The 13,233-nt window shown below is 49.5% G+C and overlaps 1 protein-coding gene and 1 long non-coding RNA gene across 3 annotated transcripts in view; one reads left to right on the top strand and one right to left on the bottom strand.

Moving 5' to 3' along the window:
• Positions 1 to 13,233, top strand: part of LOC125756906 (uncharacterized) — a 458,042-nt gene that overhangs the window by 39,776 nt on the left and 405,033 nt on the right. The gene's annotated exons all lie outside the window — the stretch shown is intronic.
• Positions 1 to 13,233, bottom strand: part of LOC119379405 (transcription factor collier) — a 119,979-nt gene that overhangs the window by 77,617 nt on the left and 29,129 nt on the right. For both annotated transcript variants that reach the window (XM_037648722.2, XM_037648723.2), the window contains exons 4-7: positions 12,534 to 12,597; positions 11,184 to 11,239; positions 6,360 to 6,433; positions 6,235 to 6,303 (exon numbers count right to left, since the gene is read on the bottom strand). In XM_037648722.2, coding sequence (XP_037504650.1) covers positions 6,235 to 6,303; positions 6,360 to 6,433; positions 11,184 to 11,239; positions 12,534 to 12,597 — 263 coding nt within the window. The remainder of the gene's footprint in view (positions 1 to 6,234; positions 6,304 to 6,359; positions 6,434 to 11,183; positions 11,240 to 12,533; positions 12,598 to 13,233) is intronic.

Raw genomic sequence — 13,233 nt, 5'->3', positions numbered from 1 at the left:
AACATGTCGCCTTACACTCGCAACATGACTGAGCAGCAAATGTTGTACGTGAAACAACTTATTAACCTCATTCTTTTTTTCCTAGAGCCTAGACTAAAGCAGCCAATGGGAACAGAGACGCACTAGCTGTGCGACTTAGCATTCTTTCACACCTTCTATCCGAGTAACATTTTTCGATGTCCATAGCCAGTCCCTGCTCGTCATGCTTCAAATAGCACCGATCATGTATACAGCAAAAAGTTGGCGAAGCTTGCCTTAATCCGCGCAAGGCGTGAAACTGCGAAACTGGACGATTCTGAAGACAGATCTGGTTGCTTCTAGGTTGTCTCTCGGCCTTGTGATGCAAGCTGTTTCTGCTAGGCTTTAGCTATAGGTGATGCTAGGTTCTTTCTACTTTGATTCTCAGCGCAGAGAACTCGGAGTTAAGCCACAGACAGTCACAGACACGACACGGATGTCCAAACTCCAGAGACAAAAGCTCGCGCTGAAACCAAGCGTTCGCACCTCTCATACATCTACGGGCACTTGGTCGTTTGCGCAGGCCTTCCATGGCTTCGGGTTTTTCTTGCAGCCGCCGTTGCCTTTCCCGTTCCCTAGTATTCTCTCGTCGTATACGTACTCGGGGTCTTCGGCTCGTCGCCGTCGCTCCGCAGCCGTTTTTTTGGGGGGGGAGGGGGGGGGGGAGGGGGGCTAACTGTTGCCTTCTTCATTTTTAGTGGACCAGTGGAGAGTAGTGAAATTTACCGAATTTCTGTGGCACGTACCCGTTTATGATGATCGCCGGACAAGGAACGACTCGCTAAAGCGCTTCGCCGTTAAAACTTGGCCACTTCCGGCTGCCGAGTGTGTTGCCCTCAAGCAGTTCCACGATCACCTTCTTGGCAGGCGATTTCTGCAAGGCGTATACCCGGCGTGGTCGCTTAGTGCGTAAGGTGTGTAGTGCTGCTAAGCTTGGAATTGAAAGAACGCCCGTGTGCTTAGATCTAGATGCACGTTAGTGAACCCCAGGTGGTCGAAATTAACCCCGAGTCATGATTATATCGTGGTCTTCGAACGCAAAACCCCAGTGATTATATTAGTATTTGCTGAGGCATACTCTGCGGCACCTGTTTCGAATTCCATGTATTTGTCGCCTTCACTGGTGCTTTGCTTTTTTTATGCTGGAATAATACGAGGCTTGTCTTGCTACTATCATTCGTTCTCTTCCGACATTGATACTTCCTTGATTATGCTGATGGTATTGCTTTATTTGCGCTTGCGCTGTTAGACTTTGTGTTTACCGTGTGCAGTGCCCTTAACTGTGCCCTTATAGAGTGAATAAATTAAATTGGCAAGAATAGCTAAAATCATTTTAGGCTAAGCCTCGATTTAGCTCTTTATGCGGTCAAGAGACTGCCAGAAAATGGCCCGTGGTTGCAGCCAAGGCGTTGCACCTTGGTGATTATGGTAAAATTTATCCTTACCACTACTTATAACCAGGATTTGGACTTGTTTAATTAAATATAAACTGAAACGAAGCTGCCGTCATCGATACTGACTGTCGGCGGCTCAGGATACTTTGAATCACAGACGAGAACCTCAAGAGACGAGCGTGCGGGTGCCTTCAAACACAACGGCCGAGAGGACGACACATGAAGAGGCTGCCCCCATCCGCCTTTCTCACTGGTGCCATCCGCACTTGTCGAATTTCTGTTAGTCTGTGCTTTTTCGGAAATGATCTTTCCCATCACTTTCGGAAATCGTTTCCGGAGTGCTTAGCCCTGAGAACAACTGTTTTTCTAGCACTCGTGATTTCTCCAAAGCCTTCTCTGACTGTCGTCCAAATAATAATCGATGCACGTAAACACAGCTCAGAACAATATCGTCCGTGTGACCGTCTAGGAGATGGCAGAAGAAGACCCTTCTCGTGTCGTTGAGTTTGTCGCGTCATACAAATGTACCCGATACTAATCAGAAAACATGTGAGAACGTGCACTGCAGTTATGCTTGCTGGCATAGCGTTTTAAAGATAACGAGCATAGATACGATTAAAAACGAAGGAAAGTGAAACAGAGTTAGTTGCCGTTGTGAACGCGTCACTTGGGCCTCGGCGCGCCAGAATAAAAGAAAGTCACTGATTTCGCAAAGAGAGCGTAGTGAACAGCTTTCGTGCAATAGACTCGGAAGGACGAGCGTCGTCGCTTTTCTTCAGCAACGACAAATGACGTTTACACGACGCTCAGTGCCGACTGGCATGCTATTCCTATTCCTGCTAATTTATTTGCCTTCTCATACAGCGTGGTAGGCATGAAAGTATTATGTACACGTGGCGGGGTCTCAAAAGTGACCGTATGCTGATCTTATAAAGCTGACTCCGAGCACGTGCTATCAAAGAGGTGGCGATTTTGACAGAGCTCATAGGCAGTACGTTTTTGTCTCGGAACATTTACCTTACTATAAACGTCCCATCCCTCCCTATACTTTGGGGCTTTAAAAGAAGTGCGCATTTAAAATACGCACCGCTCTTTTCAACCGGAGAAGGCAAAAATGAGAAGAGATGGCGAAATGTGTCAGCGGGTGCTTAACTCGCTAATCCGGCGTCTTTTCTGAGACGTACAAGATAAATGCAGCTGTAAGGATTTAGGCTACCGCTCAGTCACTCGGCAAATTATTCTCGGGACGGCTTTTTTTTCCTCGTCCGCACTTTGTTCTTTTTAACGGAAGCGAGGGGGAAGAAGCCCTTGAGAGGCACTTTTCGAGCGTGTGCTAAGCGCGACTTCCGGATTCCCTTAAGCGAGAATTGGGAGCCCTATCGGAATCGAGCTATTTTTTCCTCTCCCTGTCGCAACCACCTTCCTCCGTGCCGGGAATCGCAGTCACGAGCTACAGGCCACAGCGACGGTCGTGCAGTGCAAGGCAACCATGAAATGAAAGTTCACAGTGACCCACCAGAAATGGCCGACGACAGCATCAGCCATTGGAACGTGACCATCTTCGAGTAGTACCTATTTTTGCACACCCGCATTTCTGTGCACTCGCGGATTATGTCACCGCCGCCACCGAAATCTGTAACTCATAGAGGCTTCGCTTAAAAGGCAACTGCGACTTAGTCAACTACAAGCATCGTTGAGTTCAAATAAGGCCGGCTCCTTTGAAATCGCCCAGTCGCAAACGTCGCAAAAAAGGAAATAATGTCAGCGGGTGCTCTGCGAGACACCCTTGCCTGGCTAAAATGCCTCTCGGTTCACTTGATCCGCTGATTCACTCTTGGTTCACGTTTAAGTCACTCGATTGATTCACATCTTTAAAAAAGCTGGAATTTAAAGGCGGATGAGCCTGCACCATGCAGTGGGCGTGCACTCCCGTCACGAGCCGCAGTTCGTTTGACGGTGGTCTGCCGACCCGGAGGTCGCGGGATCCAATTCCGGCCGCATTTGCGATGGAGGCGGAAATGCTTGAGGCCCGCGTGCTTAGATTTAGGTGCACGTTAAAGGACCCCAGGTGGTCGAAATCTCCGGAGCGGTGTCCCTCATAATTATATGGTGGCTTCGGGGCCGTTAAACCCCGCCAATTATTATTATTATTATTATTATTATTATTATTATTATTATTAATATTATTAGTTCTTTAGTAGTGGAGACAACCGGGCGGTCGAGCTTTCGTCATCTGGGCCTCTCGTGTCTTCTTAAGTTGCATGCGACTATCGCTTGGTTAACGTTAATGCACACTTTCAATTCATTTGTAATCATTATATCTCAGATGGACAGTCGTAAGACACGCGAACGTCTTCGTTCAAGCGGCATGCACCTCCGGACACATGCGTGTTGTTTCACAGCGTGTTTTCGCACACCTTTTGTGACATAAAGATTTCTTGCACGGCACTAAGTCATGAAATCCAACGTAGCATTTGCACATCTGTTTTAATGTTTCCAACTCGTACAATTATTTATTTAATCTTGTGTTGTATCTCAGGTTCGGCATAGTGAATGGCGTGAGTAAAATATTTCTTGCCGCAAAAGTGAAAAGTCTCGTCGTACTCCTTCTACGCCTCTCCGTTCCCTGGTGGCACTCGCACTTTATGTTTCAAAGCATGACAAACACTGCGCATGCAAGATGCATTTTTGCTCAACTGAAAGGTATCGGCGGTTGAAAACCTCTGAAACGTTAGAGACGCCATATTGTCTTCTTTACTCTATGTGTGTACAGTTTGCGCTCCATTACCGCTTTCACAGCCATGTCACCCGTCGTTTCAAAATAAACCTCGATCATTTCACATCCTAGCCTATAATTAGCACAGTAATCGAGTGGTGCTTCTGTTCCGTTGGCCTTTTCCGCGCTCAGCATCCTGCGTGCTGTGCAGTGCAGGCAAGGCAAAGGGAAACTTCGAACAACCTTGTGGTTGTTCAGTTAGGAAATTTTTTCCTCGCTTAAAACAAAAAACACTCTTTTCATGCATCTTATATATACAACCAACAAAGCGCGCTACACAACGATGTAAAAGCCATACTTTAACTTGGTCCACTATATTGCTAAAATGAAGCCGCAATATGGGTTAAAAAGGCTTTATTTCCCAACTTTGGCACAGTTTCGTGACAATGATTCGTTGCCGCAGTATTTTTTTTTTCATTTATTACATGAACTTATAAAGCCCACAATGTGAATGTGCTCCTCGCGCAAGCATCTGTGCTTAAAAAAAAAAAAAACATGCAGCATTTCGCCATATGTCGCCATGGCCAAAAAAAAATCAAAGAAAAATGAATAAGCAATCACATTCATGGAAGACCGGCGCCTTCAGATTAAGAAAAAGACTGTGTCGGAGTAATGGCTCGAAATAGTAATTTTGCGCGACACAGTTTTACTTCCGCGCGCGAAGTTCGGAGCGCCCTCTTCGCGGCAGAAAAAAATATCCCCGAAAAATACTGCCTCAATAATTACTCGTCAGATTCATGCATACTGGCACGATTTTTTTAAGCATATGACATATGTAACCTATAAAGAAAAATAGTCAAGAAAATTTTCCCGAATCAGCGTTCCACGTAGACAGTTTGACCACGAGCGCATGCACCCTTTCGCACACAGCTGTTTATCTCTCAGCTGCTTCCGAGGCACTGCCCGCGAGGAGCGGCCATCGAGAAGGGGAGCCGGTTCTCGTTCTCCATGGCGCGCGATCAGCGTTGCGATTGCGTCTCGGTGAGACTGAATCACGTGCTTTTTCTGCTGTCAGTTTTCGAACAGACGCCGACATCGTTCCGTGGCATTGAACATTGACATCACTATATAGTGCACGGAGGGCCGCTGCGTGTGCTTTGTTACATCCGAGCCATCTTATGCTTACCGCCTAAAATGATCTGCCGCTTGTCATCAACACCACCACTCTAAAAGCGGCTTGTCGTTAGCATCGAAGCTTCATCTAGCCCGCTAACATAGCAAGCGCATGCTTACTACTGTTGATATTGCTCCTGAACCTGCACTTCGTGCTGCATCCTTATTTGCTGCTATCGCATTCATTGCTTCGCCTTTGCGGCGAAACTGCGACTTTTCTTAGTCAAATGTTCGCATTACGCTTCTCGCATTACAATGACGGCTAACAGATTCCCCCTTGCCTTTCTTTCCATACTTCTTTTATTTACACCTTCCGACCTAAACAGGCTGCTTTGTATATAGGATCGAAATTGGTTACTTCCGCTTTTACTTCATTTTCACGGGGCCCACACACAGTTATAGACGTCGGGAATGTGTCAACCGCGTGTATAAAACGTGGAACGATATAAAAATGCGGTCTAAATGCGTGGTTACAAAATCATTTCCACAGTATCACAAAGTTGCCACATGATCTCAGTAACCGTAACGTCTCCAACTTGAGAGCAACCAAAAGAAAAAAAAAGGGGGGGGGGGGTCACAGCAAGTGTTCGCAGGTGCCCGCCGCAAGCTAGCTTGCTTTCAGCAGCAGCAGCCAAAGAGCGCGCGAAAAGCAAAAAGAGTCGCGCGCGCGGGTTCGAAGCCCCGGCGGCCAATCTGGCGGCGGCACGCGACTGGCGTCGGGGAGCGGGGTGACATATGGAGGCAAGGTGGCCGGGCCACAAAAGCCGGAGCGGGGGGACGTCGTTATTCCCCGCAATCCCGCTAACGAACGGTGTAATGGGGAGGACGCGGTCCCCCGGGCGCTTTAATGAGCGCAAACACACGTGCCGGGAGCCATATGGCCTTTGTGATTGCTCCTCTGGCGACAGATGGTAGGATCCTTCGGACACTCACCTGTCGATGATGACCGGGTCCGAGGGCGTCTCGTTGCGGTTTCCGCAGCTCTTCTTGTCGCAGCAGCGACTGCACGAGAAACGAGAGATGCGTGCGCGCGTTCTGGCACGCGGTGGCGTACTCACCTGCACATCACCTCGTGCGTCAGCAGCACCCGGCACATCTCGGGGTTCTTGTCCTGTCCCTCGTACACGATGGCCTGCGGCGTGGCGCACCCATCTGTTACGCAAACGCGCCACGATAAGCGCCGCAGAACACGCGGGGGCACAAACACGGGGCCACTCGAGTCGAGCAGATGGGACTCCCTTTCCATCTGTCGAGGATCCCACCTCCGGGCTTATCTCATTCGCTTGATGCACTCGAGGATTGTCTTTTTTTCGGTCGGCCCCCACCCCGGGGCTCTCCCCGGCGCGTGGCCGCATATCTGATGACCGCTCGGGTAACGAGGCCTCCGCCACACACAATGGAGACCGCAGACGCTGCATATTCTCCCCCAACTTGTTGTTTCCAGCGTCATTAAGAATTCCGTTCAGCTCGTTCCAGCTAGTATAGACCCATGGAAAGAAAAACTTGCTCGAAACTTGGCGTGTCACTTTAAACCAGGAGTCTACACATGTACACCTCAGAAATGGGCACAGGCCGTGTGCCTTCCAAACTCTTTCTTTTTACACGTTTAACATTACATATGCGCAGCCCTTATGTCATCGATGATATCTGCTCGTCAGCAAAGTCACCGCACGTCCCCAAAACTTAATTGTAGACTCACATGGACCCCGAAACGAGGCGGGATCATAGGCAGCGCAATGAAGCGACATCTTCTTGAGTAGACGACAGCTCGTGCTCCTGTCGGCAAAAATGCGTGGAGCTCACTCAGACTCACTCATGAAATATATGTTGCCCCTCACTCGGACTCAGACTCGCGAAAATTTTCCTCAACCGGACTCACTAGGACTCAAATTCACCACAATATTACTGCCCCGGACTGAGTCGCGGCTACATCTGAGTGAGTCTGCCGACCTATGTCAGCTCCTCTGCCACAATTATCCTGGTTTCTAGTCAAATAAAACTGTATTCCCCTTAACTCGCAAGAAACGCTCTTATCCGGTATCGCCTTTTGATTTCGAATGTTTGCACACAACCTAAACATGCGCTGAATGTTTCACGGTCCATTATAAACCGAAGGGAACCTTGGAGAATGGAAGACCTCGTTTGACCCAATAATAAATCACAAATCGGTCGCGTTTTGCATGCAGTAGTGACACAATTGCACCCTATAGGTATAATGACCCGTCGTCGCAACGACCCACTTGCAATAATTCATGGCGCCCAAAAGGCGTAACTAGAGTAGCCCGAAAATTGACCAAGAACTAACGAGCATCAACGCGTCCCTGTTTTTAAGGACATTTGGTAAAACATTGTCGTCATTTGTTCAAAATGCCGTGGGCTGGAGTCTCCATTGCTTAGCATTTCTTTTCTTTTGCTGCACGGATGTTCCTTGTCTCTTTCCTCAAAGCTCGGCTGCGCAAAACGGCATTAGGAAGCTCGGTGCTCACTACTGCATGCGTGCCTATACGGAATAGAGCGAATCGGTAGATGGCACACTCGAATAAATTCGTGCGCGACGCATTGGCAAACACTTGACAACGCAATGTAGAAAGATTTGTGTTTCCCTGCGAAAGGCGTAACGTTCGCGTGACACTCGGAAAGCTTTCTTTCAACTTATGCTTCGCTTTGAGCCAATGCTTCCCCGCTGCAGTCAGGCGAGCGAGGGTGCTTATTGTTACACGGCGGCAAATAAAATGAGCCGCTGTTCTCGTGAAGGCACGGCGGAGGCTTTCGGCGCACCATGTTGGCGTGAGGAAAGCGGCGGCGCTCTCCATGACCCGGGTACAAGTTTTTCAACTTAGGCCCCCATCTGCACAGCCCTCTTGTGCAGTCGATGACCTCTCGGCTCGTCCCATTCTCTATTGGCTCGAATTTGCGCCACATTCGACTCCCGCCGTGCTCTGACCAGGCGCAATTTGCATATTTGTAGACACGCTATTGTCTTCCTACGCCACCGGAGAACCTTGTCGCCTTTTGCTGTATTCACTCTGCTGAGCTGCCAGTCACTATGGGAAGGACCCAATGTGCTATACTCACTACAAAAATACCCAGCATTTGTTCCCGAGTTCGGGGTGTCTGTACACGAAATCAGACGTTGTTTTGGGTACAGTTTCTTTCGAAAAGTGTGTTGTTATCAGTTGATCGCGGTATAGCATTTGTTGCATTCTTGACAACACATTTGAAGAAATCCTTGAAGAGGGAATGTCGCTGGAGCCAACGTTTCGACAAGTGAACTTGTTCTCAACGGCCCCCCCATGTTTCACAGCGCTGTTTCGCTGTAACATATATGACCAGTTCATGTATAGCACACATTTATGACTCGCACGTTTTCCGCTTTCGTGTTGCAGTATGTGGTCAATATAAGAAGCCGCCTGTTTCCGGCGGTCGTTTTGCATTGGGAGCGGGCTGGTTGAAATATCAACTAGCCCGCTACCATGCCTTGATAGTTATGCACCGGCTAACAACGAGTGATCACTCGGTGAAAAAGACGCACCTCACGTATACAGCGGCCTTCTCGAATGTGATAGTGAACCTGCATATGCTTGCTCGACGCGGCCTCTACATTCATCAGCGATTGATGAGTCGTGTAGCCGACGAATTGGCCCGACAGATATTGACGATTCTGCTTGCCATTTTGCTTTGAGTGTTACTTGCATTGTTAAACCCATCCCAATGAAAAGCTACATTCGAGACTAACATGCAACCTTGGTACCGCCCCCATGAGGTAAGTGAGAATGACACAAAAAACAGGCAGACCCCGAAATTATTCGACTGCAGACATGCAGGTTGCAGTGTGTCACATTTGGACGCGTATAACAGCTGTGTATGCGACTCTGGAAATGCTGGCTGCTCCGAAGCAGCGTGAGACATGTAGCGAAATAAGACTCTTCTTTAGCTTCCCCCCCCCCCAAAAAAAAAAAAGATAAAAAAAGGGGGGGGGTACTCCGGTCGCGTACGCACTCCGGTTTGGTTTTTGGACGCGCAGGGAAAAGACGGAGCCTATATACGACTGGGTGCACCACAGCCTCTGTTCTAGCATCGGGTGCTTAGCCGAGCGCCTTCGCTGCTGCGCATCGATTGCTGCGTGTCCTCCCGGCGTAGCGTGCAGAAGGACCGTTGCCGGTGGTGGGCGGGAGCGCCTTAGGCCTAGCAGCTTCGTCCCCGGGGAGACCGCCTCCCATAGATTGGCCACCGGTGGGCTCCCCTCCCTCCGGCGGCCGGACGGACCCCAAATTGAGTTGGCGGGCGCGAGCTTCTGCGCTGATGGCGCCTTCCTCGCGATGGGTCCGCGTGACAACTTTTTGGCCGGCAAGCTGCGTCTCGAAAAAAAAAAAAGAAAACAGAAAAACTTGAATGCGAGGCCGATTCATTTCGTTGGGGTGAAACGAAAGTCCCGAGGTTCATGGCCAAGTCGTGCAGCGCTGCCTGCGATCCTTGAACAAAGACGCACTCTTTATACAACGGGTTCATCATTGTAACACCGGCTGCTTAACAGGCCTGTGCGATTGACCACTTCGTTGCCTCGAGGTATACTGATTCAAAAGCAACACTTTTGTTTTTCTCTTTCCAGGAACAGTAATGTTGCTCCTATATATTCGCTATACTGGCGGGCAACTGCTCGTGTCACAGTCGTCAGGGGGCACACATCGTCGACTCAGCAGCATATGCATATGGGCTGCGCTGAGGTTCAACGTGCGCTTAAGCGACTCCGCGCCAATGCCGGCCGCGCGTCTGAGCCTACCTCCTTGTCCCCGGGCGAACAGACCCAATTAATGTTATGCATATCAGCAGTTCTCGATACCAGGTAGGCGTGCCTTGCGCCGTCGCCGAGAAGGGCTTCGTTGTTCAATGACGGGTTCGTTAGCTGTCACAGTTGTTTAACGGCTGTCTTAAAGATTAAATAATTTGCTTTGTAAGGGTCATTTCGGCATGTTTCTCGCTCACTGTCATACGTCAGTGTTTGAGGTCGAAGCTCGGCTGCATTCTGCTTTGAGGCGCAGCGGAGTGCGGCCGAACTTGGATGACCCACATTGTACGATTTTAAGGATTGTGCAGCAGCGCCTTATCTCAAGTACGTAGGTACATCGAAACCTCCGAAACAGAATATAAGACACGCAGTGGAGAGGATTAGAAAGCGCAGGATACTATGGCAAGCATGAAGGCCGGAACGAATGCGCACAATGAATTAACAAAACGGTGTTGTCACTGCGCCAACGAACATTTCCACGAGCGTAATATTATTTGGGATGTTCTCCAGTACATTTACAGTGAAATAACCTGGGTGCGTGTCCACCTCAATGTGGTATATCTATAGACCGTCGCGTGTGCACCACCAAGTATGTGGTACAGTGTATAAGTCGTGTGTGCCCGGTCAGTGAGCGCAAAAGCAGCGTAAGCGGCCCTACATCCGGCCCATGAGCCTCGTGTGATGTTCTACGATGCTAAAGATTACTGCACGTAACAGCAAACCTGCGTAATTCGATAATCTGCGTTTCGGGAAATTACACTTACAGAAGGACGCACAGAAAGTGGCATTTCCGCGTAGGAAAATAATAGCAGTCAATAATAATGTCTGCCTATGTGAACTATGTAGTCGTTGGAAACATGTCGCAAAAATAATATTCTTTAGGCGAGCTACGGCGCCACGAATCTGAACGGGAAAATCATCCACTCGAAGGGGTTTCCCATCGCCTATTCCCATAAATGTGAAAATGTATGAAGCGTTCGTTTTACTCGAGCACAAGAGCGTTTCGCGACCCAACATCGAAAAAAGTAAAGCCGAAAACGAGTTGGGTGAGTTGATCGGCCATGGCCGAGGCCCGGCAGCAAAAGCATCCACTCACTTGCTTGGTGACAGAATCGATGAGCCGGACGTAAAGGTCTTGCTCCTGCCGGACACCTGCGCACACGGGATTACTCAGCAGCAGGCATCGCCGTTTTATCTTCTGCAGTGATTCTTTCTTTATTGCTTAATGTGCGGCTTATTGCTAGACTTGCATGAAACAAAACAAATTTTACTGAGCGACAGTACCTGCAATCGGGTCAGCCAGTTCACCACGGTGAGACGATTAATTCGGCATAACGCTGCTTATTAATTCTTGGTCTCGTCCCATTTGTTACCGCGCGGCTTAACGTCAGGAGACACAGAGCAATGCTGGAACGACTCACGGATGTAATATAACTGCACAACTGGCGACATTTCTCAACTGTTCGCGAGAGTTGTTCGACCACACAGTCGGTCTTGGTATCGCGTGCAACTTGCACCAACAAGAGCTTGATTTGGGCGAGTTGGTTCATGCTGAATATCGTGGGTGCACAGCACGACACCAGTAGGAAAAAAAACGACACACAGGAAAGAGCGCTCTTTCCTGTGTCTCGTTTTTTTTTTCCTACTGATGTTGCGCTGTACCCACGATATACAACTTGCACGCACATCATGTCTGGCAATTTACACAGCTCCCTACATAACGTGAACAACATAAGTACGCTTATGAGAAGGTCGAGCACAATATATGAGGAGCTGCTATTATAGCCGTTGTTGAGTTTCAAGAAAAAGTGCAGGAGCATCACTAATAAACGAAAGATGCCACGTGGATGACACTTTCGTCATCTCGCGCGAGCCCCCGAGTCTTTTTGAATTAGTACCCGCGCACGCGAGGCCGTTGTAGACTACAGTGGTGATAGATACTATATTGTCGCCTGGCGTGTACCCGGATTTTCGAAAACACCGCAGTAGTGGCCTAGAGGGAACTCCATTTCAAGAGCGGCATTGAGCCTGCGCAGCATGGACTTGCCGACGTCCACGTGATGTCGGCTCCGACTATTCTGCTGGCGCTCGTAACCATTGGCGAATACCCACGGGCCATTGGCTCGACACTCTGGTTCGCTCAACAGTTGCATGCAGCGCTGGCTACACACAGCGGCACAGGCTGTACTTTCGCAACCAAATGTGGTTCTGCAACCCAGCCGCTTTGCTCGTTGTTTGCATGCCGTGTGCGAGAAGAAAAATCCTTCCCGAAGCCCCACATGGGAGTGTCGCCGCGCTGATTGGATCAGCGTGGCTGCAGCAAAGCGTGTGACGTCACTCTGGGTGCCAAGCGTGGCCACATCTGGAGGCGCACTGCCGGAGCGCCCATTCCGGTAATCCCACAGGCTCGTAAAAAGGGGAATTAGGTGTTGGCCGCGGGACTCACCGTTGGCATAGAGCAGCTGCAGCCGGTAGTGGATGCCGTTGTTGGTCTTTTGGCCGTCCGATTCCTGCAGACAACAGCCAACCATTATGCGACTATCCTTTGTGTTTCCAAGTAAATGCAACTTATCATCGAGGCCCTGCGATATGTTTTAGTTCACCACTTGACTCTGCCACTGTCCTCGTGCGAATTGACGGCGAACGAGGAAACGCAGACGAGAAACGAGGAGAGATGACGGCTTCCTGGTGGTGTGAGGTAACAGTCTTTCTTTCCTCATTTCATCAGCGTCGTTGAAAGTCATGGAAGCGTGCAGCACTTTTCCAAGTCAAAATAATGAAACATTAAAAGAAAGCGTCCCGATCGCGCACAGCAAACAGATTCATTTAACAGCGGTCGGCCACTCGCCGGGTGATTGCTCTTTCAATAGGGGCTGCACCGTCTCTCTTCTCGGTGGGCGCGCAAGAAGCATCGGTTCGTAATTAGGCGCGCCCTCCTGAGGTTGCGCTTGGAGGTTTGCTTTCGCGGTTCCCAGTTTTGGCTGCCGCTGTGGGCCATCGCGGCCCAATTCCTCTCGCCTCATTAGCTGCTTTCTTGTAAAGACTTAAACGGTCGCTCGCAAGAACCTCCACTAGAAACCGAACCCCGCGTAGATTGAGCCCGGATGGCTGCGCCGACCTGCACAATTACACTGCTTTGCATGCAC

The sequence above is a fragment of the Rhipicephalus sanguineus genome, chromosome 1 (genome assembly GCF_013339695.2).
Source record: "Rhipicephalus sanguineus isolate Rsan-2018 chromosome 1, BIME_Rsan_1.4, whole genome shotgun sequence".
Lineage (NCBI taxonomy): Eukaryota > Metazoa > Arthropoda > Arachnida > Ixodida > Ixodidae > Rhipicephalus > Rhipicephalus sanguineus.
Note: the sequence above shows the minus strand (reverse complement) of the source record. Positions and strands in the feature narration are given on the sequence as shown.